The following is a 25,928-nucleotide window of genomic DNA, read 5'->3' as shown; positions in this document are numbered from 1 at the left end:
TCTTCTATGTTTTTCTCGACAAAAATCTTTATGGTAAACATTTTTACAAGCGGTAATCCGCTGCACCCGCATCGGAAACGTATTAAACTGGATTCGTAAGCCTCATATGATCCCTTTAAACCTCACTTGTCTCTCGCCTAAACCTCGTTCGTCGAAATCGAAGTCAGCCAGTTGAGTTCACTAAAAACCCCATGGATACCCTAATATGTACATTAGTACGCATGAAAATAGACGTTGGCAAATATTTGCACCATTTTTCGGGTCGTCGCCGACGTCGTCGTCATTTTATTGCGACGACGACGACGACGCATTGTGTGTGCGTATGGCAGGTCGTAGATGAACTTCCCTCATCGTTTCACCGTCGGCTCACGATCAGAGCTAGGACTTGGACAAGTTCTCCGAAATTTTCTCCATAATTTTCTCCAAAATTCACCCAAATGATGTTCTTTTCGAGAGCCACCAGCAACTGATGGCGGAACTGGTTCCACCACACACAGCAGGGAGATCATCATTTTTCCTTGTTTGTCCGAGTGTGACAATGCCAACAGTGGGGTGCAGACGCGGCTGAGACGATTCGAGGCGTATTTGCAGCGCTCTTCTCACCCCAGCGATGCTCACATATTCTTACGCTGGGACCCTCTTCAAGCAGTGCTCATCCGCTGGTCCCAATCGCTACAAAGAACGTTCCTCTTGATTTCCCAGCCGCAAGCGCATAATTTGCTTTCATAGCGGGAATTTTTGTCGGCAAATAACGATCGGATGAGTCATTTTGCACTTTGGTCCAATAACAATTTCAATTAATGCTCTGTATGATTCCATAAAGTCACTGTGGATAGCATCCGAACAGCTGTATAAGCTCATTTTCAGCCGTTCGAATCTAATTTCTACCATTTCCGGACAACTTTAACTCACTACCCTCCTAATTGTCGCCTACCGCTACGTCAGAATATGCACTTTCCTTCTTCTTCCCCTTCCTTTCTTCAAAACTGCCTGTTTTTAAGTTTTTGTCTTGAGTATAAACTGTAATTTTTCTTTCACCTCCATTTGTCAAGTAGATCAAAATGGTGCTCCATTGGTAATTGATGACCTATGGCCAATTGCTAACAGATAAACTGTGGGGTGAAGCACGGACACCGGGGGTTTTTTGCGTTAGTTACGAAGTTCACAATTTGCTGGTGGTGAAACGTGGGAACTGATTCGGCAAAAAAAAAACTGAAAATTAAATTTCTGAGCGTTTCAAGGGAAAAAAAGGAGGGACGCGGATGCTGTGATTGGTTCATCTAGCCTCATAGTTCTTCACTCTTAGTTGTATTTTCCCTTATTCGTACAGATATCCTCCGTAGAAAAATTGGAGTGAGCTATTTTTCACGGCTATGCGAAGAGGGATCGATCAGTAAATTTTGGACTGGAACCCAACCACCTTCGTTTTACAATGCCGCACATTTGATGGGCGTGGCATTTTGCAGACGTGCGCATGTTTGTTCGAATTTCTAATATGGGCCGTGTTTAACCGTGCCAATGTCTTTGTTTTCATTTTTTTTTTCATTAAAAAAGGAACTATTGGAGCTTTCCACTTAAGAATGCACATTTATTTCAACGTTCACATGCCAGAATTAACATTTTTAGGGAAATAAATGCGCCCATAAAATAAAACCCACAAAATTTCTCAATTCTTCATTTCTCTGCCGAGAAAAACGAGATTTACTTGCTTACTGATTTGAATACGCATTTCTCCCATAAAAGTGTAATTTTCGTCCTCAGTAACTGTCTAAAACCTCATTCCTCCAAACTAGTTACTCAATCCAGCACCATATCCCTCTTCGACTTTACTGCTACTGCTTAGAGCTAAGCCATAATGTCGTCGGCATCTGATGAACTCGTTAAATAGTCGATTTCTTGTCTGGCTACCGTATCCTAATGGAGTATTTAAAGATTTTAAGAGCCTATATATACTGCTATTTTTAGTGTGCTTTCATGTTAAAACCCGCTGCTTATGTTTTGATTTTTGCTGCCTTTTCGGCAATTCTTTTTATTCTTTTTCCCCCTCCGGAAGGAATTCCCTTTAAATGTGCTAGAATTCAATTCTTGTTTGGTGAAATCGTACTATAAACATTTCGTTGTAGAAAAAAATGCAAAAAAAAAAATTCTGAAAAATATGAAAAAGTCACATTCTTTTTCCGTGAAAGGAGGAAAGGAAAGGAAAGGAGTCACATTCTTTTTTCGTGCATTTGGAAAGTATCTAACATTCGATTTTATTACTTTATTCGTTCTTTTCTTCTGTTACCAAGAAATTGAACTGTGCTCATCGTGTCGCATCGCCTTCGAATCACATTTTTATTTGTCGTCATGGCCTTCACCGAGAGAAGAAATGAAAAATTCACTGATTGTTCAGGAATTGCGCTGGTATGGTAATGCGGCGAAAATCTGTTCACTACGGCGATCTTGATTTGAACAAAGTGATCAGCACACTTGTCCAGGTGATTCTCCCATAGTTGTTTATTTACAGCTTTGTTTACTCATCAACAAATTTTGTTATTTTTGAGAGTTCTACAATCTTACTGATATTAAGATCAGCATTTGTCATTGTTTGAAAATCGTCTAATTTCCTTTAATCCTTTCTCGATCCAGGAAACTTTTGGAAATTCTTAAGAAGGAAAATTTGTCCTAGCAAAGTACGTAAAACTCCAGAAAATTAAAGGAGGGATTGATATAATGTCAAGAAAAAAACCGTCAAAAATTGGAATTATTGGCAAATTTTTGGAGATTTTTGGAGAGAAAAAAAAAAGAAACAAGGAAAATGAAGAAACGTTCAAAGGAAATTTTGAAAAAATTAAAATGAAATAAAAATATCAATTTCAGGTAAAACCATGGCAGAAAAGTATCGATGTATCCGAAAGCGAAATCCGTATGATCTGTATGTTATCCAGACAAATTTTCCTTCATCAGCCAATGTTGCTGGAACTTGAGCCACCGCTTAAAATCGCAGGTTAGTAAATAGCGTATAAATAAATAAAATGAATAATCTCTTTTCCCTTTGGAATCGATCGAATCGATCCAGAAATTTCGCTTCTCGGTGAAGAATTTCCCATTGATTTTTCTTTTCAACTTTACGACTCTAGCAGTATTTTCTCACCAGTCTTACATCGGCCGCTGACGTCTTCTTTTTTGCGGTCGAAACTAATCCGAATCGCACTAGACACGCTTATGATTGATGAGTGTGTGTGTGACTACGGAAAGTCGCTTATAAATGACGTCAACTTTTTTCGTAACCGTTCACACATTTCATTCTGAAAGAGAAAAACTTGCTTTGATGTTCTTATATGAGAATGTTTTAGTCGTAATGCGGAACGACCGCAGGGATTCGAATAATAAGCGTTTTCGTGAGCGTAACGTTTGTGATTCAGGCCTCATCTTCCTCACAATTTCAGGCGACATTCACGGTCAGTACAACGATCTGCTCCGCTTGTTCACTCTTGCCGGCTTCCCGCCAGAGTCCAACTATCTATTTCTCGGCGACTACGTAGATCGTGGACCGAAGAGTATCGAGGTGCGGAGGACAACTGTCACATCTCATTTAGGGTCCCATTTTGTTTTCGAATACATCATTTAAAAAAAAACGTCCTTGAACTGTACTGTCTGGGTGTGCGGACGGTAAAATGGGGGGAACGTGAAGGGAAATGAAGGGAAATCTCGCCCAGTCTCGTCCGCTCTGACCTTATTCCCAGGACACGTGCTGTGCGCTGTGAACCCGAGAATTCGCACCTTTGTGACAATGTGAAGTAACGGATATTAGTAGTGGCTGGTTCCGAAGCGTCTGGACGGATAATCGTACGCAGACGCGTGAACCAGTTCCTACTATTACGTCGCGCTTACTATAATCCCATAGTGGACTGTTCGTAGGTATCGAAGGTGTCATTATACGAGGCTGAGCGATCATCCGAGCACCGAAACCAGGAAGAAAACCAGAAAATCGACCGAGTCGCGATGGGGAACGCCGAAAAATTACTCGGACATGAATGTGGTGGCGCTTAATTGTAATTGCAAGGATTGTATGGGAATTGGGGAGGGAACTCGTCCTGAATCAGGGACAAAGTTCCCCGTTAAAACTCATCTTTCAAGGGTTCTAGAGAATCAAGAATTAGGATTTCAAAGATTTCTTTCCAGAAATCAGCCCGCTCATTGTTTTATTCTTTATTATTTTATTATATTATCTATATTCTTTTCAAATAATTTATAATTTATAATTCTTTTCAATTTTTTTAAATTTATGTCCACTTTCATTTTTTTTTCAATTTTTAACACAAATATGTTTTTCTTAGTTCCTTATTTTTCTCCCTTTATTATATTATTAAATTATCTATATTTCCCAAATATTACGATTTAAATAGAATTCTTTGCAAATATTACATATACACTTATATTTGAGTTGAACATTTTTAAAATTTGTGCATACATTCATATTTGAATCTCATAGACTGCTCATTTGCTTTCAATAAAAAGGAAATTTCAAATCCATTTTTTACCATTCTCAAGGATTTCGAAGACTTTTAACGGATTAAATGGTTGAAATTAAATTAAATTAAATTAAATATTAAATTTTATTTATTTAACTAAAAAAAATATTAAACACAGAAATTACTTGGTGTACAGTACAGTATTGTGTATGTATTTGCCGGGGGAAAAGAATGTTACACCGTAGATGGATGGATTCGTTTTCGCCTATCGACCGAACGGACCGATCTTTTTTCCACCCTTCAACAAAACACACGGAACACATCGCTGTGTGTTCCGTGTGTTGAATAGCACACACATGACGATGGTTAAAAAGTAGACAGAGAGACAGAGAGAGAGCCTCAGCTGCTCACGAACGATCCAAAAGAAACTGGGAACAGCTATATTATTCATAGCATTTTAAACGATGCATGAAAAATAAGACGGGGGACTGAAGGGGAATTATTATATCCTGTTCTTTTATTATAGAGGAGTAGAAATACTATTATATTATTATATTAAATTATTATATTATATTATTATATTAAACATATGATCCTATTGTATTTCATATTCATTTGTGTAGTGTAGTAGATTTATTACGTTTATTATAACTTTATCACTTTTTATATTATTACTTTTTTATTTATATTTGAATATTCACGTTTATCTGACATTATTTTATTACACTTATTCATTTTTTAAATTATTTTATTACTTACTTATTTTTAAAATTTCAGTAGTGTTTGCATGATTTTTAGTTGAAAAACCAAAAAAAAAATCTTAGGTTTAAACTCAAACAACTTTCATCTTTATCTATTATATTATATTATTTATCTATTACATTTATTTTATCTATTAGATTTTATGCTTATTTGTCCTGTTAAAGGAATTATACATGTTATATCTTTATTATTATTTATTACAAATTTTATTATTTCTTATTTTTTATTTTAGTAATGCGAATATGATTTTTATGAGTTAAAAAAAAACTACCATAGGTTTGGACTCAAATTCAAATTTCCATTAAACAATTTTCCGCCTGTTCTACCACCTGTTCTTCTCCTTCGGTTAGTGAAATTACCGTAAGAATCAAAAAAAAAATAGTTCCGGTGTCCCGTACTTCATAGAGACCATATGGGTTCCTGGGACCCATAAACGTTCCTGGACCAACAGTAATAAGGTCACTTAAAGAGATGAAGAGAAAGAGATTCAATAGAGTTCCTAGCTCGGTTGAATCTGCGGATTGTTTTAATTCTCCTTCCCGTCCTTTAATAAAGAACGTTTGTTTTAATCAACAGACATTTATCCTCTATGTTTATTGATTTAAATTAATTTTAAACTGGATATAATGTCAAAAAATAGACTATTTGTTGACAGTACGTCCATATACCTTTGTTTTTTATTGGAAAACTTATTTTTCATCCCAAAAATCAATAGCTATCCATTTCAGACGATCGTACTACTACTATGCTACAAAATCAAGTATCCGAACAATTTCTTCCTACTGCGAGGCAATCACGAGGTGGCAAATCTGAACAGGATTTATGGATTCCATGACGAATGTGAGTTATTCAAGACGTCGCTCTTCGCGAAGAATAATTGTCGCCAACGTTCCGGGCGAGAACGAAAACGAAACATGTGAAATTCCGGAGAAATCCACTTTCTGCTGGGTTTTTCTGTGAGCTGAACACCATTCAATGACCGGGTACCGCGGAAAATTTACTACCCGTCCATAATTTATCATAGAGAGCCGTGTGCCTGCTTGGATCGGATTATTTTTTGGGATCGTAGGTGAGGGTGTTTGTAGGTTGTTGATCGGTGAACTCAGTCATTTATCGGCTGACATTCAAGGCGGAGGCAGAAGAGGTTAGGGATTAGTTTTCTGGTCTTGTTATTCTTCTCTTTGGCCCCGTATTTTAGGAAAAAACGCCTCCTGGGGATTGTAAGCACGTAAGGCCATCAGTCGACCTCGTCAGCCATCAACGTAATTTTTTTCCGAAAATAGCTTTGTATTTTTTACTAAGTCATTTCACTTAACCTTACACGGATATCTGTCACTAATGTCACGAATTATGGCATCCGTAGTTTTTTTTTTCTGGAAAATAAGTTACCTGTCATAAGTTAGTCAGGACTAGTGTAAGCATTTGAAAAATTCAAAAAATTTTGAAAAAAAAAACTCTTTTGAGAAACGAAGATTCTATAACCATACAGATGAATTTAAATTGTTTTGTAAATAAATAAAGTAATAAAGGAATAAATCAAGCCAATGCGAATCATTCCTGCATCTTTCGTAAAAAAAAAATATCAAATTTCATTATTCACTACTTTGAGCTTATAATTGTTATATTATTTTTTAAAATTGGAATCTAAGAAGTTTTCTGTATTTCTTTATGGAAGCGCGATGTTGAGGAGCAGGATTTTCCTCGAGGAATTCGCTTGGTCATTCCGTAACTGTTTCCATCACTTTTTAAATGCATTTAAACAAATCCGGTCGGAATCCGTGAAAAATCGTTTCTATCTCCACAAACAGCTTTTTTTGTTGTTGTTTGCCAGTTGTTTATTTGATGTTTACTTAATAGCCATACTTAAAAGCGACTCCTCAACAACAACCACATAGGTCATCATTCTTCCCATGTTTACTTCCCATGGCGCAGGATGAGGAATCATAAGCTGCGCACAAGGAACTGAAATGAATTTATGGCTGCTGGCAATTTTTTAGAGCGCTAGAAATTTCACAATAATTACTATTTTATCATGGTTTTTTCTTAAAATTATTTTTCTACATATTTAAGGTAAACGACGCTACAGTGTGAAATTGTGGAAAACGTTCCAAGATGTGTTTAACTGTATGCCAGTAGCGGCGCTTATCGACAATAAGATCTTCTGCTGCCATGGTGGTCTTTCACCGACCCTCAGGTCACTCGACCAACTAAAACGGATATCCAGACCGTGCGACGTGCAGGAAACAGGTAAGAAATCAGCGGACAGCAAGGATTTTGGCTGTGTTCACGTGGAAAAACGCTGTTTACAGCATAATAATAGGAATTCGTGAAATTCACGTAGATAGCTTTCTTTCCGGGATTTTTCCCCACATTTTCCGAGTCGCGTGATTCGCTTTGACGGTTCCCATCAATTTTCATTCGTCTCACCTTGTCACTGTAATTCAGGATTGCTTTGTGACATCTTATGGTCGGATCCGGACTCTTCCGTTGTCGGTTGGGCACCAAACGAACGCGGTGTATCCTATGTGTTCGGGGTGGATGTATTGGCGCAATTCTTACAAAAAATGGATTTGGATATTGTTGTACGAGGACACCAGGTGAGCTTAGCTTGGAATAAATTCACCTCAATTCGAGGTTCTGAGGTCATGATCTTCTCAAATCTTCTTAAAATACGATAGTGACACTACTATTCTCGCTTTCTCTTTGGATTCCTTACCAATTTTCATTTCCTCTACTGAATAATACTTTTCTGGATATTTTTCCTGAACTGCTACGACCTCAACTACAGCGTTTTCTAGAGTCGTAGAGATGTCATAACCAAGAAAAAAAACTATTTTGAGCACTTTTTGAAAGTTAATCCAGGACAACTTCAGAAGATCGACATTTCTATAAGGGAATCCTTTCTTTACAAATTCACTTTTGATCTACACGTTGCAGATGACGTAGACAACATTTCTATGAGAAATTATAATCTAAATCCATGCTAAATAGCTATTTTTAATAATAAACAACTGAATAAATTCTCATCTGGGCTCCGTACTTCAAGTCCAGATTGTTCTTTTTTCTGGAATAAACGACAACCCTAAGATATTTGAGAAATATATACCAAAATGAAATTGGAACAGATAAAAGGTTGAAAGAAAAAAATTGATACTTCTGGATCACTCGGATTTGTAAAGCTCAGAATGAACACTTTCACTATTCCGCAAAAGAAAACGATGCGGATATTTCAGTCTGTTCTAAAAAAATCTCCAAACAGGTTTACTTGCCGGAGTAAACAAATCAGTCATCTAATTAGTGATTTCCAACGTTTTTTTTTTATATTAAAATCAAAGATCACTAGAAATTTTCGCAATTTTTCGTGTAATTTTTTCATGTAATTGACATCTTGAACAGAATAAATAGAAATAGAAAATAAAAAAAAATTTAAAAATAGATAAATAGAAAATAGATTAAGAGAAATGAGAATCTTCTCAGGGAATCCGGTATCCGTTTTCTTTTCGGCCCTATTCCTTCAAATTGTGATCTCAAAAGCTTCTTCGTGACCACTAAACTCAGATGAGGCTCAGAAACCTCGTCATAAGGGATTAGAGTCAGTGAAAAAAGCCAGAAACCTCGTCCTAGAGGGGATTAGAGTCAGTGAAGAGGAAATAAACCAGAACGATGTTGAACCGAACCGAATCGGATCCACCGAGTCGAATCTCACATTAGGTCACATATTGGACGTTAGAAAATAGTCTAAACATCCAGCTATACGGTATCTGGAACCCTGATGAAGTAAAAATTCCACTAATCTACTTGCTTGGCAAGACGACGTCTTGCTATTTTGTACTTGGGTCAACAAATTGGCGGTGGTCCATGCTTGATCCTGTTCATCTCTACTTATTTATTCTTATTCATCCCTGCTTTTTGTTTGTTTTTTCCCCGTTTTTTTTTTTGTTCGTTTCCTTTTTCCTTTGAGGACGAAGACAAAGTATGAGCTGCGGCGGCCTTCTAGGAAAATAACGCATCTAACCGTTGCCCCAAGGCTAAAGGATAAGGAATATTGATTGCCTTCAAAAGCAATCAATATTCCTTATCCTATCATGGAATACGATATTGTTTGCTCATTTAGCCCAATTTACATTTTTACCTGTTTCTAGCGAGTAGTTATAACAAATTTCACCTTTTTTTTGCCGGGACTATGTAAATTTGACGTGACCTCTTCCGAAGTATCCTCCGCAAATACACTAAATAATTGTAGAATGTTCCATGAAAACCTTTGAGGCCCCAGGATAAAGATTTTGGTAATGAAAGAATCCCTTGATTACAGGTTGTGGAAGACGGTTACGAGTTTTTTGGTCGACGGGGTCTGGTCACGGTCTTCTCAGCACCGAATTACTGTGGTGAATTCGATAACGCTGGTGCGGTGATGAATGTGGACGAGAATCTGTTGTGTTCATTTCAGGTGAACGTTTGTTTTTCTTCTTCTCCTCCTCCTCCTCTTTTTTTTTCTTCTTTCATTTTCGTTCGTCTGGTAAACATTTCCTTTTAAGAGGCATTGTTCAGCGTTTGTTTTCTTTTGAATATGTACGTAGTGAATCGTGAATCGACGCAGCTAATTTCCGCGACTATTTTGAGAGGTGTATTTAATTACGGATGGCTGAGGCAAGGATGTTTTGTTTTTTTTTCGTAACTGTTGCTCATCGAGCATCAAAAAACTCTCGAGCATAGGGATGGAATTGTGTCCCTAATGTCCTTTGTCAGAGAAAATTCAGGGTAACAGAGCAACTCATTCATTGTTCAACGGTCCTGGAATTAAATGTCAGAGTGCGGGAAAACTAATCAATAATGTGTGTAAATTACTTTAATTGCTTTTCGCTGTATTGGTTTAAGTGTTCGTAGCGGAATTTCCATTCGAAGGTCGGAATTAGGGAGTGAGGGAATGAGGGAAGGGATTTGAATCTGTGGGAATTTTCGATTTTTTTTTTCTTGTTTGACACTGAAGAGTGAAGGAAACGTCTCTGGATGTCGTATGCGTTTGCCCCAAGGAAGGAAATCTATAAAGAAACAACGGAAAATCTGATGAAAAAGGGAGTTGGAGTTATTAAAGTTGATGAATACATACAAAAACAATAACAATAACATTAAAAACATTAAGAATTTAAGAACATTATAAAATTTAGGAAAAATATCTAGAAAAATAAAGAATAGGACTAGCCAGAGGTTACGTATTTCTCAAAGATATATTGAACATTTCTGGAAATTTCCACAAAAAGTAAAGAAGCGGTGGGAGTTCTGCCAACCTTTTTATGATTTAAACTGATTGCAGTTGCTGAACGCAGTCGGCTGCTATTAGCGCTCCATTTGTTTTTGCCAGCACCTCGCACAAATGTGCATGACGTAAAACCTAAAACGCATAAACAATTAGAAAATGCAGGAAAAATTTGTGATCTTTACAGATTCTGAAGCCGAGCAGCGACGTCATGGTGAAAGAGAAGCAAAGTAATTTTGCGAATGGTCTAGCAACGTTGGTGAATATCAAATTGGTGGAGCAACAAAATAAACCGCAACGACGGTTCCGACGAGGGATGTTATGAGGTCCTACGGTGGCCGACGGTTCATAAGCAATCACTGTGGACCCGTTACACAAAGTTGCTGCCTTAGCTGGTAAAAAAAAAATTTGAGAGTGAGAGATGAATCCGAGTAATGTCGAATAGAGCAAGTTGTGTTCTGTTTGTTTGTTTGTTTCTTTTTTCTTTCTTTCTTTCTTTCTTTCTTTCCTCCCTCCTCTTCTTTTGCGCTCTTCTACACATCTATCCGTGTTATCTCCGATTCTGCGCTTTACTACCTGGATAATATATATCGTGATGCGATGCGATCATGGTGCGATATCGCATCGCAACGATTATGCACATGCATGCACATACAAACACACATAAATACACATCTCTTGACCACAGTTATTTGTTTCGGGTACCTTATTATTGTATTCTTCTCCTTCTTCGATTAAATTCACATGCCCCTAAATCATATTTTTGCTCGTTCACTCCGTTGTTCTTCGTTTTAGTCTTCCGTTCTCCTTTTCGTGTTAATGAGAGATGGAGCACGTCGTTTCTCTCCGATTTGAGATTTTCATGCTGTTGTAAATAACAAGCATTAAGATTGTAAATAAATCATATCATGATGGACGAGTTCTCCATTCCTATGTGAAATGTGTCCGACAAGGCAAGGATGCTTAGGTTAGACGAGCATTTTCCGTTTAGGGATCTTCGTTCTCCAATAGTCCAATAGTTAGGAATAATTAGTGCACTCGACATGAATGGTGGAATTACAGGACGGATGTACACTAATTCACAGGCAGGTAAATACCATATATTGTAAGTTTACGAACATTGTAGTATTGACTATTAGAAAAAAATCCCGAATGATGATGAGCATAGTTCTATAACCAGTCAACAATCCGCAATTCCTTTTTTGCAATCTCTTGTCTCGTGTCTGCATTAAGTGAGTCTACTGTACACAAACTGCAAAGTCACAATGTCGCGTTGTTTCAAAAAACTGTTTAAGACAGTCCTCAAAGTGAAAGATCTTCATCCAATTACGACACTTTTTCGGGAATGAAAGTAATCGCAAATGTCAGACGGAATTTATGTCCAGGAATACATCAGGATTACCAAAAATAATTCCATGAAAATTTTAGAAGAAATAAAAACGAAATCATCCATAAGAGGAAAGCGACCATAGAATTCTGTGATCCTTTATTCCAGTTCGAATAAGCAGGGATGAAAGATTTCATAGAAGAATTATCTAGAATTCTTAAGGGCTCGGAATTTTTGCGAATGATGATGAGCATATTTTCATAACCGGTCAAAAATCCGCGATTCTTTCTTTGTATTCTCCTGTCGCGCGTCTGTATTAAATAAGTCTACCGTATACAAACTGCAAAGTCATAGTGTCGCAAATATTGTTTTAAAAGAACTGTTCAAGTCAGTCCTGAAAAAAAAAACATAATTGATAATCGGTCCGAGTTGTGCATAACTGCTCACGCCATATTGCACCACAAATCAAATACGCAGTAGACTGTGTGACCGTGAACTGTGATCATGGTACTGCAGAATAGAGAATGCAACGGTTTCCTACAGTATATTCTTCGTGATATTACACAAATTCTTCGTTAACGCGGTAACAATAAAAAGTGTTTTTTTTTTTCGATTTCCAGACGGTTGCTTAATATTATTCTTCAAATCGGATTGTGACGTTCATTGATCGTTTAGCAAGAGTTACGAGCACGCCTACGATAAGCTCATCTAATACGGACACGGAACTACAGAACGCACAGCGGAAAACGAAAGAACACGGCTTTCTTTCGGACTGCTCTTGCTTCATTCGTTCTACTCGTTTTTGCAAAATAATGCTAACATCGACAAGGAAAAAATTCTCGATTTAAGATAAGCTCAATCTTACAAATAAATAACACATACCACTCTCCAAGCTCACATTTCAACCGGTCTCATCCGGGCGGTTGTGGTTCCGAGGATTCATCGTGTTGCGTGTAACATTCGATTCTCTGGGGATAGTTTCGAGTTTGGACGTGTTTCTCTCACAAAACGACACGTGTTGACAAGTGCAACTCGTTTGCAAGTCGAAACATGTTTTATGCTCGTTTACTGAATCGTTGCTGTTTGAAGTCCGGAACCATAAAACTAGGTAGGTCTTCGCGGGGTTTCCCGGAAATCCACCAACTCTGTCAAGGTCCCATCTTCCCTTACAGCATATATGTACTAAAAACCACTTAATTACGCAAAGTGGAACCGCTTCGGATCTAAACCCTGCGCAGGAGAAGTCATCAAACGGGGAACATTCTGCATTTGCGGAAGAAACCATCCAAAAGTCGGAGCGAAAACGGGGTCTAGTAGGGTAAAGAAGAAATGAAGCTCGGTGCAGTCGCGTAAGCGGTGCGGTAGAGCGTGGCGGTTAGGATCGAGTGGGGACCCTTGCTAGCCACATTCATTACGACGATCCCACCTTGATTCCAACCGCTGTCTTCAACGCAATGATTCCAGCGCAGCCGCTTACACATGGCAACTGCACCGCCGCGCTTCATGTCCCTTTGACCCGACTATACGTAGGTGTACGGTTTATACGGATCAAAACGAAGTGGATCCCACCGCGATCCCGACCGCTACGCTCTACCGCAGCGCTTCTAGCGAAGTTGCTTACGCATAGGACTCAGATCGTCTTGAGCCCGACTATAATTTGGCAGCTTACAAGCGAAATTACTATAGATTCCCGTCATTCTACAAATTACTATGATTTCTTCGGATTCGGATTGGATCTAGGAGCAATTTGGATTTTTAAGGCTTTCTTCTATTATTCTAAAGAGCTCACAACACCATTAACTTCATGTCTTTCCTCTTCTTCGTTGTTAATGTAGCCTTAAATTTTCCTACATTATATGTATATTTTTTATGTCTATATTTTCCTCCCTAAATTCATTCCTTTTCTAGTGTTTGACGAAACATAATTCATGGGAGAAAAACTCTGAAAAATCGGAAATATTTCTAGAAAGGGAATCTCAAAAAAAAACTTTCGGTGATTCTCTGATCCATGTAGGAATGTCTAACACTTTTATTTTCTTTGTATTTATTTACAAACAACCTAGAACGATGAGAAAATTAAAAATTACATTGTTCTCTGTTCTGATGGATGACAAGTAGAGTCTATATTATTCGCATATTGACAGTTGAACGCAGTCCTAGGATACCAACTGATATAAAAAAGTTCAGTTATGAAAAAGAAAAAGTAAGGTTAAAAAGCTCAGGATTTTTGAAGAGATGACGAAAGATGGATGTGTTGCTTCCATAATAGAACTCATTTCTACTTTCTTTTTCACTTTTTTTTCAACAAAATACTGCATGTTTAATTTAACAACCATAAACATACATTGAGCCAGTTAAGAGTCCAGTAAATTCATTCGGATTGTTTGCGATGCTGCTTAAACGTTTTCTTGTCACAATCCGCTCGTCGGCACCGAAGATTGCCGAGTACGCTCTGCCGGAATGAACCAAAAATCGTGTGAATGCCAAAACATGAATCGGCGGAACCTCTTAAGATATTTTTGGCAAAAAATGTGGAGGAAGTAGGGAACGGTTATTTGGCTAGGAAGAAAAAAGAGAATAAAAGCAACAACTATGTGTTCGATTCCAGTTGGTGCCGTTTTGGAAGTTAGTTCCAGTTCTAGTCCTAGATCCATTCCAGATAGGCTACTGTGCGAATTTTGCATGGAATTGTTCTGCAAATACACTAATTCTGGATCATTCTCAAAGTGGTAGGACAGATTCCGCAGAATTCATGTTTCTGACCCGTTTTGGCGTCTGTTGCTACATGTGCGATGGTTTCGTGCCTAGTGCTCTTCTAAGTTACTGTAGATCAAAGAAACAGACTCCATGGCCTCATGGTAGGGGTTGCTGATTTGTTTTTGCGTCTCTAAATTTTCTATGCGAAGCGCCGGCGCTATATCTTCTAGAAATCAAGAATTCCTAAGAATATCACTTAGATTTATTTACATGTTCCATTTATCCATCCCGAAATAATGCCAGTCCCGAAGTTGCTTGGATTTTTCCCTTTCGATTACTCCTGCGATATGTGCACAAATGTATCGCATTTCAACTCGCGTTTCACTTTTTTAGAATTTTTTTCTTTATTTTATTTTTGTTAGTAATTAGGTAGTAGCACCCTGATAAAGTCTTCTTGATTCTATCGTTTCCTTTCGCAACAATTTTGGTCTTCCCTGGGAAATCCACCCGCTCATTTCTTCAACTCTATTCCTAGCGCTTTAGTTCTTATTTTCTTTCCGTATGAACACATGTGCCTGAAATCCAGGCGCGCGTCACCTCCCCACTACTCCCTTACTTAAAAAAAACCACTTAGGTCATTAACCAGATGGATGTACACCCCTCGTTGGTGATCAAGATCCAGAACTCTTTGTCTTCGTAGCATGGAAATCAATCGATCGAAGTTAGTATTTGTGTTCTTTCAACGAATATCTTGCACATTTATACAATGGAGGCATCTACCAGAAATCCACTACAAACAGGATGATTAAAGAAAGAGTCTTCTCCAATGCCAATCAAAATTACAATTTTTGGGCTTTTTAATGTTTACGCTTTTTTTCGACTTTTTAAGCTATTTTTCAATGAATACACAAGGTTTTAGCGATAGCATCGAATATACACGAAAAGAATAGAATTAGTCAAAGAACATCAAAGGATCGTTCATGGTTCTTTTGCGAGAATTTCTTCAATGCACCGTTCGAAATTGCTTCCATGCATCCTTACAACACGGAACACTTCCTCTGCCGAGAACCCCATGTCAATCAAGCGTGAAGCCTGAAGTCAACATTGAAGCGGCTTCGAAACTAACAATCAACCAAAAATGACACTCACAATGCTGTGATCTTCGCTTACGTGCGCCGCTTCGACTGGCTGGGCTTCGGCATTGAGAGTTGGGTACAAAGTGTTAATCGATGGCTAAAATAAGAGCTAAATGAGAGACGCTCATCTAGTCCTCGATTTAAACTAAATTTACTGAAGTAAACTGAATTCATAACCTGGTTAACAACAACTTCAGAATTGACTACGGCCGAAACATCCTGATCTGTCGATGGTTGTGGAGCACTTTTAATCCTAAAAAGTCCAGAGAAAAAGTTCTCTAAAACTCATTTACAAATAACCAAACAACTAGCAGCTACTCACGACCACCTCGTTTTTTCAACCTCATCGGGGATGCTTTCATACGAAAGAGCTTCGAAATCTGAGTCGCCGGAGCTGTCGGTGCTGTAGCAACGGTCATAACTATCCTATAATGTAAAAAGTCAACGTAAGTTAACAAAAACAACCAAAAATAACATCGAGAATCGTTGTGGTACTGTAGGATTTGGCAGCATCGCAAAAATAGTGAAGGTTTTCATCAAACGGAAATGTTAATAGAATAGGAAGAGGTTGGACGAAAATCTTTAAAAGAAAAGAACTAAAAGAATGAGAAGGTTCTAAATCATATGAGTTCTAAGTAGAAAGATGACTAAATGAGGAAGTGTGAAATTCAAATTTGAAATGAGTTTATTATATACTACGCACATGACGCTTGATTGATGCAATTATTACTAAGGATGGATCCTTTGTTACTAGTTCTAGCACGGAAATACTATATTTGTAGCGTGACTAATGTATACTTCTGCCTGCAATGCTTAGCAGTCTTCCTCAAAGTTCCTCCAATTACTACTGTACTATGACTACCTCATTAAGAAGCACAGAAAGTGCTGAAGAACTTTATAAATAAGCTGGGCACAGAAAAACAAAATACTAATTTTACTCCTCAGTTTACTAGTGCTCCCTATAGATACAACATCCACAAAATATCGGAACATGAGCGATGCAAAGCAAGCTACAGCTTGTGAACTAGAACTGCTCTAGTGAAAAAAGGTGCAGCAACGTACATGACTGGCCTTAGGGACAAAAATCTCTGGTTTTGCATCCTCCTTTGTCATTGATTCACTCCTTTCCTTCTTTTCGGATTGTTCCGTAGCCTGTAATAGCGATCCTCTATGCAGGTGATACATATTCAAAATGCTTTCAATTCCAAATGAAGTAAGATATCTCACCGCAACCTCCTCAGCAGGCATACGTTCGCCTTCAGCCGATGATTGTGATGATTTTCCTGACCTGACAACACGGATACTATTTCCAAAAACAAGTTTTTATTTGCGCACCCAAAAAAGAAATTAAGAATTACACACTTCTGCACACCCTTCCTGCAACAAGCTGGACAAAGTGGTGATCTGCCCATTCTGGTCACGAAGCATCTGCAGTCTGAAATTCAAGATAAAATGTATGCGGAACAGTTATGTTCTCAAAGTCACACGGCACTTAGTCGAGTAAAAACAAATCAAGCATCGAGTAACTCAAGATTGACTATTCGAAAACTTCCTGAGGTGGAATTATTCGAAATGTCAATTAATCAGTAAAAATTTGAACAAGTCCAATGCATGTTCGCAGCCGTTAGTCACTGCTCGTACTTGAGTACAAAAAATTTTCGTCTACAAGCGGCAAGTAATCAAAAACTACTGCACTACTACTGATAAGTTAAATTTTGAATTCGGATTTCTTCATCTTTGACTAGACATGAGATTTTCCGAACAGCCGTAACGACCAGGATGACTCCGATGTGCTGTTTCTTGTCAAATTCGATACAGATTAGTACTCCAAAAAGATTAATAGCAGCGAAAAATCCTTTTACATGTAAAGTTCAAATCTGAAATGTCCGCTCACTGTTGTCATCATCGTATATCCTACGTGCAGCTTCCTTAACGGCTTCTTTCAGGCCTTCTTCAGCAGGGCGACAAACTTTATTTCTGCGAATCAGTTCGCCAAGACCGTTTATGCTCCTTCTGAAGGGATCACTACGTCCATCAAATCGATTGCAGAATTCTCCGGAGACAAGGGATTTCCTTGGTTTCTTCGTTTCAGTGAAATTCTTTTCTTCAAAAAGGTTGCACCCACTACCCTTAGCTTTCTCTTCATTTTCAGCTGAGCGTCTTCTTTCGGCAGAAAAACCGTGGGAGTGCAACTCAAATGGGTCGTAATCGCATCGGAAGTTCCTTCTGCCTGGACTGCTCCAATCATTATATGGAGACGACCACCATCTGCGCTGATCGCGGCCGTTCTTCGCAGCATCTCCCGTACGTTTCTGTTCATCATAGCGATCTTCTTCATCGCGTAGACGTCTCCTCTCATCGTAACAATCAAAGTCGCGGGTGTCACGATATTCGAAAGGGTTTCGTAAATGCGATCCACGCCATGACCTACTACAGCCCAACGAACCCCTAGCACCGACCCCAAACGGTGGATACGTGTGTCTTTCTTTTCTTACTTCAGCGTCCTGCATTCGACGAGATTCTGCAACACGCGCGACATTGCTCCTACGAAAACAACTAACATTCTATTTACACTAACCTGAAGGTTTTGGTGGTTGGACTTTTTCGTATCGAAAGATTTCCTCAGCAGGAGACTGATTTGAATTGTCAGAACCCTAAAAAAATAAATAACAGTTAGCTATGCAGATTGGAAAACGTAGGGGACAGAAGCAGTCTTTACCACTGCTTTTGAAATTCGTTAAAAATTCACCTTTTTAACAGCGTCGCGAAAGATTTCCTCAGCGGCTTGTAGGTTACTGAAGTCCTAAAAGTTAGGAATTTGATGCAGTATTCAAACTCTAAGAACCTTTCTAATAGAAGACGTTTACGGTATCATTTGAGATGTTATACATCGGACGTGAGCTATATAATTCATACAAATACCTTTGTGACATTTAGTTTCGGCGGTTTGTCATTTTCCTCTCCCTCAAATTTGACCTTCTTTTCCTCTGCAGTACGGTTGTTCGTGTCTGGTTCATCTTCTTTAGGAGCAGTTGGTGGGTTGCTTGTAGTTTTAGATTCTTCAGTTTCCTCCGCCTTTTTCTCTTCAGGTGCCTCTTCCTTAGGTTCGGTTTTTACCTCCTTCTTCTCTTCAGGAACCTGCACCTCGTAACTTGCGTCGATACCTATAGAAAACATTAAGATCCACGAATAAGTTGTCAAGTGAACGGTACTCTTCGAGACCTACCAAAATTTGCAAGGGCACTCGTAACAACTTGTCCGATGTCTGTTAGGTACTGCATACCTTTCGCCACCTGTTCACTTAACTGTTCCCTTTTTTCATGCATGCGAAATCTGTAAAATTACACGAACCTAAGAAAAATCGTTGAGCAAGATAATCCTTGTTATTTGCTCACAAAACTAACCGATGTATAACTCCGTGAGGATCGCCTGAGCGATGTCCACGATGATGCACACCTGTCTGTGTGGTGTACCTCAAACGAGCACCCCACGGGACGTAGGTGCGCATCGGATCAACAATTCGCACCATTCCATGATGCGCATGCACTCCTAGAATTCAAGGCGTAAACACAAGAACGATGTAGTCCCAAGGATTGGTTTTATGAACCAGTGGCAAATAATTTGTCCTCTGTGTCCTAGGATCACGACTACTACCGCCTAGCTGGAGTGGCAGTTCACAACTTGCCCTCCACATCCATACGCCCCTCGGCGTTCCCATCAAAGTAGTCGCGTCGCAGCTATCGCAACCCAGCGGCACAGGAGACAGTAGGTGTGACAATAGGCCTAGCAGCACTAAAGTGTTTTTTTTTTCGCATAAAATTCCCATACAAATCTTTTGGCATCTGGCAGTGCAGCGAAAATCAATAATTATTCCCGTTACTTTTCTCTACGTCTAATCACATCTACAAAGCTCTTTTTCTCTCCACTTCCAAACTCCCTTTCCAGCTGCAGCGTTACTTTTTGTGTTCTCATACTTCCTTCCAAAAAAGTGCTTGGGCACCTGTAGAATGACGCAGAACACTCACGTCATTCAAAACTACGAAATTTCTCAGTGCTTCTTTTCAGGCAAATCCCAATCCAACAAATGAGTTCAAAGTACCTGTCTTTTCGCAATTCTGGCACAAATCGTAGTCAACGCAAAGGATGCATTTATAGCGGATGCCAATAATCGTAGCGTCGCATAAGTCGCAGACAACATTTCCGTGAACGGCGTCCTGAAACGTGACGTATTAACAATAATAAATCGGTTCGTACTTCTACACTTCACTAAACTTTCTAAACTGAGAAAGAAGAAAACCATTTAGGAAACTTTTTATCACACTTACATTTGCACCTGTATCCTTCTGAGATTTTTCCTCAGGCACATGACTTTTATCAGCCTCATTCTCCGATTTCAATGTAGTTTTTTCAGTATTTTTCTCAATGGTGTGAAGTCGGAGAAGATCATTTTGACGCGATTCTATCGCTTCACCAAGTTCAACTGGGCGAGAGATGATGATGCTGTCGCCGTCCTCGTCTGATATAATAAAAACTATTTCGCATAGATAACATAATTTCACTAAGCCATGGAACTGAAAGATCAATGCCTTCTTCGGATAATAACAGTTCCTTAAATCTACCAAAAAAAATTTAAACTAGTTTCGGGATGTTTTCCAACACAAGAATTATTTTAAAGGGAAAGTGTTGTGGTGTGAAAAAAAAATTACCTTGCCATGCAATATCGAACGGGGACGACTCTGCAGAAAGTTGAGCCACATTAGTCATCAGGTCAGAAAAAAGACTCTCGATATTATTTCCCTGAAAATTTACATTGATTACTAGACTAATGAAGAAGGGTTTGCTCAGAAAGAATAGGGATGAAGAAGAATTAGCAAGTTAGGATCCAATAACGTAGCAAAAGGTCACGACTTTGTAACATACTTTTTAATCTATGGCAGAGAAAGTAAGATAACCTTTCTACAAACATTATTGACACCTGGTGTCGCTAACTTCTTTTCCAAGAGCATGGAAATGATGACAAATCAAAGCCATCCTCATCAATATATTAGGGCTTATTAAATGGCCAAACAAAAATACACTTACCTTTATTTTAAACCTGCGATGAGCACCATTGTAGCTCAACTTCACGGAGATTTGCTCCATCTGAAAGTATATGTTCAAAGTTTGTAAGCATCCAGAAACTGTACGACAATAAAGTGTGAGGCGGTCGCGTACAAATTACGCTAAAAATCGTGGAGCACCAACATGAAAATGAGCAGAACGAAGAGCAACGCTCCATCTACACTAACACCAACAGAACAACAGTTACTTCAGGAACCGCCTCTCAAAATGGATGACTTTAGAGTGAATGAATGCATGGTGTACATAGCGACGCGTCAGCGTTGCGTTTGGTTGCGAAATGACAGAATTTGATGACAATGACATAGTAATAAACCTGTCCAGATATTTCTACGTCGCTAACAAAAGGTAGAGTCAGAGAACTAGAAAAGATGCAAAGGACAGAATGAAAAGTAGTAAACAAATGCGAAAGTTGAAAAACAATAGGTATAAACATTAGGTATAATGGAATAAAACCATAAGATACTTTGTAATGCCGGACTGAAAACACACAACCATTACGTTAAAAAAAAATTCGCCGTGCTACTTAGATAAAGAAGATTTCATAGCTTATTTCCAGGTTTTCTAGGAAAACAAATCACAATATACACTCGACTAAGCTCGAACTCGTTGAACATACGTCTGTGGCACTAAAACACAATGACTCAACACATTCTGCAGCAGCATCACCAGCTGCAGCTGCAATTCCCTTTCTCAGTGAAATGTTTTTTGTGAAATGTTTTTTCTTCTCTGTAAAAGACAGAAAAGGGCATTTAGATCTGTTGCGCGATTAAGGACAGTACTATTTGTTTACGAGTAAAGATTCAAGTTCATACAAAAAAATCAGCGAAAAGATTACTCTTTCCAAGAAAAAAAAAACGTTTGGAACATTTTCGAATAACGAAAATTCGGGACGGGAGCGCATGAACAATGAGAAAATTCGTGTAAACACCTTGAAAACTGCTTACGTAAGGGTAGAACATTTCTTTATCGAAGCAGAAAGAATTTTAATGAATTTCAGAGTTTCAGAACATTTGAGATAACTTTTGAGACAACATTTGAGATCCATGTATAACTCCATAACAGTTAAAAAAAAACAAGGGAGTGAAAAGAGGTTTGACCTAAAGCTCGATGACTAAGCTCTCACCATTACTGAGACGAGGTCAGCTTACGTCTGTCTTACACGTTGTGCTCGATCTAAGCTTTACACTGGTTGACACAGACTGCACTTTCTTATACGTAAACGCTTAAACGAAACAACATTGGTTAAACTTCCATACACCGAAAAGGAGAAAAATTTGAACTCGTTGCAAACATATGAGATTTTCATCAGACATATTTTTGATAATTAGGACTCCGAAAGGTAAAGCGGAGTCTTGAAAAAATCTTGAAAATTCGCACTTAAGCAAAAGAAGTTCACGACATAGATAGATATTTTAACAAAATCACAACACTTAGCGTATTTCTAACACTACACAACAAGAGGTTTAGAGCGAAGAGGTTCAGGGGCAGTCTTACTGTAAGATTAGATTAATTAGGTGAGGATAGCCGACAATGAGGCCTTACCTTCGGTGCACGGTCTCAGGTCATTACACTTTTTGATTTAAGGACACCGTTACTGTAATACCTCAATGTCTAAGGGATTGGCACAAAATTTTCGACATGTTCTAAAGAAGCATATGCCATCAAAACGTTTCGTGCCCTTCTAGAATGTCCGTTCTTTACATTAAACAGCTTAGTATAAGAATATAATAACATAAATTCGGCCGCAAACCCATAAAAACCGGAAGCCAGGCATCATCCCCATCTACTTATTTCGTCTCCTTGGTCACATAAAAGAACGACAGCATCGCTTAGAACAAGTTAATAGATGGAGAATACACTCATTCTTGAAAAGAGTCAATACTGCCGAGCTTTTTTGCTTCAATATCTGTTTTCGAGAAAAAAAAAGTTAACTGCTATTCCTAATTTATTCATTATCCTTAAAACATCTTCTAGTTAACAGGCATCACTCCACGAATCTGAGGTGGTACGGATTTCAGGTGGAGTATTTGTAAACGGGATGGGAGACTATGGAGAGGGGGGTGATTCCGTCCACTTCTTCCTAATTGCCGTAAAAAAAAGGCCCGGAAGATACGGCTCCATTCGTTCTGGCGCACTATTTTCTACAAGGAGTTCCACTGGAGCGCACCAGCCTCGTGCGGCGCCGCATCTTCCGGGCCGTTTTTACGGCAATTAGGAAGAAATGGACGGAATCACCCCCTTCTCCATAGTCTCCCATCCCGTATACGAATACTCCACCTGAAATCTGCACCGCCTCAGATTAGCGGGGTGATGCCTTTAACATGCAGTTGGGTCAAAACGAAGCGCGGTCTGGGGAAACTATGTATATGGTGGAAGTGGGACCCTCGCCAGTTCCAATCAGACTTACTCATCCATGCATTCCGTTTGGAGCAAAGGAGAGTCCCACAACAAACCCAACCACCTACACAATTGCACCAATTCTCAGGGTGTTTTGATCCAACTCTATGGTTTTGTAAGAAAAAGTCACAGAATTGGGATTTTCCCAAGGTGAAAGAGTGGGTTGAGGTACAAAAATCATTCCTCCACGAAAATACACCACCTGAAGATAGGGGACAATGATTCGAGGAAGAAAAAAATGAAGAGTCTCTGTCATAGCAGCAGATCAGCGTCTGAAGTGCGCAACCTTCGGAAATATTGAAACCACAACTACCTAACTTCTAAATTAAGTTGTTATTCACTCAAAGCAGTTAACCTACTACCTGGGACCTCCTGATATGAAGCTGCAACACCTCGGTGCAGACGTGTGCGGTGGAGTCTAATCATCGAACCAATCGAGAAACAGCCTCTTCTCGGATCACATAGAAATTTAATACGAACAAAATGTATCCATAAAGGGTCACATATTTCAGCCGGGGAATAATGAACACCTGGGAGCAGCGACGACCAGGTATTCACAATGAAATAGGCGTTGAATGGCCACGGCGTAGATATCTGGCTCGCATAGGAAAGCACGAGTTATCGATCGACGAAAGAGGAACGCACTCCAAACAACACAGTATGCGAAGCAAGAAAACGAACTTCGGCCGAATCTATCGGGACGATGTGAAAAACCGGCAGAAGGAATCGAAACAACACATGTTTGCAGCATAAACTCAAAAATAATGCCGAAATATTCGGAGGGTGGGGAGAAATTAAACTGAGAATTAACTCCTGATTCATCTCTATAATAGAGGACATTTGTTGCTGTGTTTCCGATGAAGAAACTTGGATAACATATAGTTCCCTCCAAATCGAGTTGCCATGGCCGAAAATCGAGAAACCCCAACTCCCAGCCATTATGAAATTATGACTTGCGTTTAAGTGTGACATTACGAGAATGCAATTTCCATTATGAAATCTCCGTAATGAAAATTCCCGAAAAAAAAAGATATCGCATAGTGTAGAGATAAAATCTGCTTGTCCCGCAATGTTATTGCTATGTCAGAATTACTCACTACTCACACATGACAGTTCGCACAAGGCAGACGCAAGATTGCACAATACCCATGAATACACGAGTGATAAATTCGCTGTGTGGAAATTTACCGGGTTATCACTAGAACTAGAAAGCAGTCAACAACCACCTGTGTTCAAGCACACAATTTAATTTTTATCACTATACTTTCATATCCACTTCAAAACCTTAGTTTTTTAAACTAGTGCATTTATGAACAAAATAAATGAAATGATTTTTTTTAAATACGCTGTATTCCTTCTCACTTACGGATGAATCCAACATTGCCAGCGCTCAAAAATGGGACAATTTCTTCCGTAACACCAACATCGTAAATTTCAACATTTCCCCACACATCAATTACTTGCAGTCATATGAAGTCTTTTCTCAAGTGAATTATAATCGCAGTTGCCCTAGGAGACGAAAACAGTGGTCCAAAAAATAGTCGTTAAATAGAGAATAAGTTCACCTCGGGAAGCAAAAAAAGAAGAATGATAAGACATTAAAAAATGCCTTAGACATCTTGGTTGCACAGCTGGCAGCTCAACCGCACCGCTTCGAGCGTTACAACTTCCGCAAATATACCAACCTTCACGCTGTTCTGATTACACTATATATAGTTTGGTTGAAACGACATGAAGCAAGGACAGTTGCGCACGCGGCTGCCCTCGAAGCGGTGCGACAGAGCGTAGCGGTTAGGATCGTGTAAGGATCCTCGGTACCGCCACCCATCTCTGCAGTTCGCCATGGTCCAACCTCGATTCCAACCGCTGTCTCCCCCGTATTGCTTCGAGCGCAGCCGCGTGCGCAACTGTCCGCGCTTCATGTCATTTTAATCCAACTATAGTACCTATGGGATCTGAGATAACGCAAAGGTGTTGCAGAATTAACATAATATTCATGATAATTACCTTAAACAACTACCTATCCCATGCTTGAAGTATAGTCGGGTCGAAACGACCTGAAGCTCGGTGAAGTTGCGTAAGCGGCGCGATGGAGCGTCGCGGTTGGGATCGAGGGAGGACCCTCACTACCAGCACTCATCGCTGAGCAGTTCGAATGAGGCTAGCAATGGTCTCGCTTCGATCCCAAGTCCCACCAGCTCAAACGCACTGCTTCAAGCGCAGCCACTTACGGAGCTGCAACGAGCTTCAGGCCGTTTTAATCCGAGTATACTCTCTCTGAAAAAAGTAATTGTGCTGGATGTGTCGAGGGAGAGTCTTTAGGCAGAAAGAGGGTGTGTCAGGGAAAAAAAAAACATACAGAATGTGGCGGTTGTCCGGATCAATATGTGGAGCACGTCGCTGCATCCATGCTAGTCTGCTTTGCTTACTTTTAATGACTCGAAGACGAAATAAAAAGATGAGATTAGTGCAAGTCCACGAACGCAAATTAAGAATTCTGAGCTTTTGCGACAACGCATGGATACTACCACAGCCATCAAACCATAAACGGACAACCATCTGGGATGGAAACAGCAAAAAACAATCGAAATTATAGTTTTGTTCTTATGATCCACCAAAAACTTTACAGTTGCATCATCCGAGAGGAACACATCCACAAACCACTTCAAAGTTAGGTGGAGCCCAACCAAAACTCCTTAATTTAGTTCTTCTATACATTGAAGCAAAGAAATATGCGCAACCGCCACTGCTTTCGCAGAGAAAATGAAGGAAACCACTTT

General features: G+C 39.2%; 3 protein-coding genes across 7 annotated transcripts; 1 reads left to right on the top strand and 2 right to left on the bottom strand.

Annotated features, from left to right (window-relative positions):
• Positions 1–2,405: 2,405 nt before the first annotated feature.
• On the top strand, positions 2,406–10,795 carry RB195_016262 (uncharacterized protein; the record flags this gene model as incomplete). 2 transcript variants are annotated; one of them, XM_064207338.1, is made up of 8 exons in its annotated part: positions 2,406–2,477; positions 2,860–2,986; positions 3,429–3,547; positions 5,945–6,056; positions 7,287–7,463; positions 7,662–7,813; positions 9,529–9,663; positions 10,658–10,795. In XM_064207338.1, 8 exons carry the CDS (start codon positions 2,406–2,408, stop codon positions 10,793–10,795), a joined length of 1,032 nt encoding a protein of 343 aa, XP_064063218.1. The 2 variants fall into 2 exon arrangements, with proteins under 2 accessions (XP_064063218.1, XP_064063219.1); XM_064207337.1 differs by lacking the exon at positions 10,658–10,795 and adding an exon at positions 9,765–9,803.
• On the bottom strand, positions 10,058–15,270 carry RB195_016261 (uncharacterized protein; the record flags this gene model as incomplete). Its single annotated transcript, XM_064207336.1, has 3 exons — positions 10,058–10,255; positions 10,502–10,605; positions 15,252–15,270. 3 exons carry the CDS (start codon positions 15,268–15,270, stop codon positions 10,058–10,060), a joined length of 321 nt encoding a protein of 106 aa, XP_064063217.1.
• RB195_016260 (uncharacterized protein) lies at positions 14,442–23,574 on the bottom strand (the record flags this gene model as incomplete). 4 transcript variants are annotated; one of them, XM_064207333.1, is made up of 19 exons in its annotated part: positions 14,442–14,490; positions 14,561–14,578; positions 15,507–15,586; positions 15,644–15,727; positions 15,808–15,883; positions 15,953–16,056; positions 16,693–16,782; positions 16,858–16,918; positions 16,993–17,065; positions 17,525–18,151; positions 18,209–18,284; positions 18,380–18,433; positions 18,553–18,794; positions 18,857–18,963; positions 19,035–19,179; positions 19,730–19,844; positions 19,956–20,146; positions 20,337–20,427; positions 20,713–20,772. In XM_064207333.1, the coding sequence occupies 19 exons, from the start codon at positions 20,770–20,772 to the stop codon at positions 14,442–14,444; spliced, it is 2,343 nt and encodes a 780-aa protein (XP_064063214.1). The 4 variants fall into 4 exon arrangements, with proteins under 4 accessions (XP_064063214.1, XP_064063215.1, XP_064063216.1 ...); XM_064207334.1 differs by having other exon boundaries at positions 15,959–16,056; XM_064207335.1 differs by lacking the exon at positions 17,525–18,151.
• Between the last annotated feature and the right edge of the window lie 2,354 nt (positions 23,575–25,928).

The sequence above is a fragment of the Necator americanus genome, chromosome V (genome assembly GCF_031761385.1).
Source record: "Necator americanus strain Aroian chromosome V, whole genome shotgun sequence".
In the NCBI taxonomy this organism is placed as follows: Eukaryota; Metazoa; Nematoda; class Chromadorea; order Rhabditida; family Ancylostomatidae; genus Necator; species Necator americanus.
Note: the sequence above shows the minus strand (reverse complement) of the source record. Positions and strands in the feature narration are given on the sequence as shown.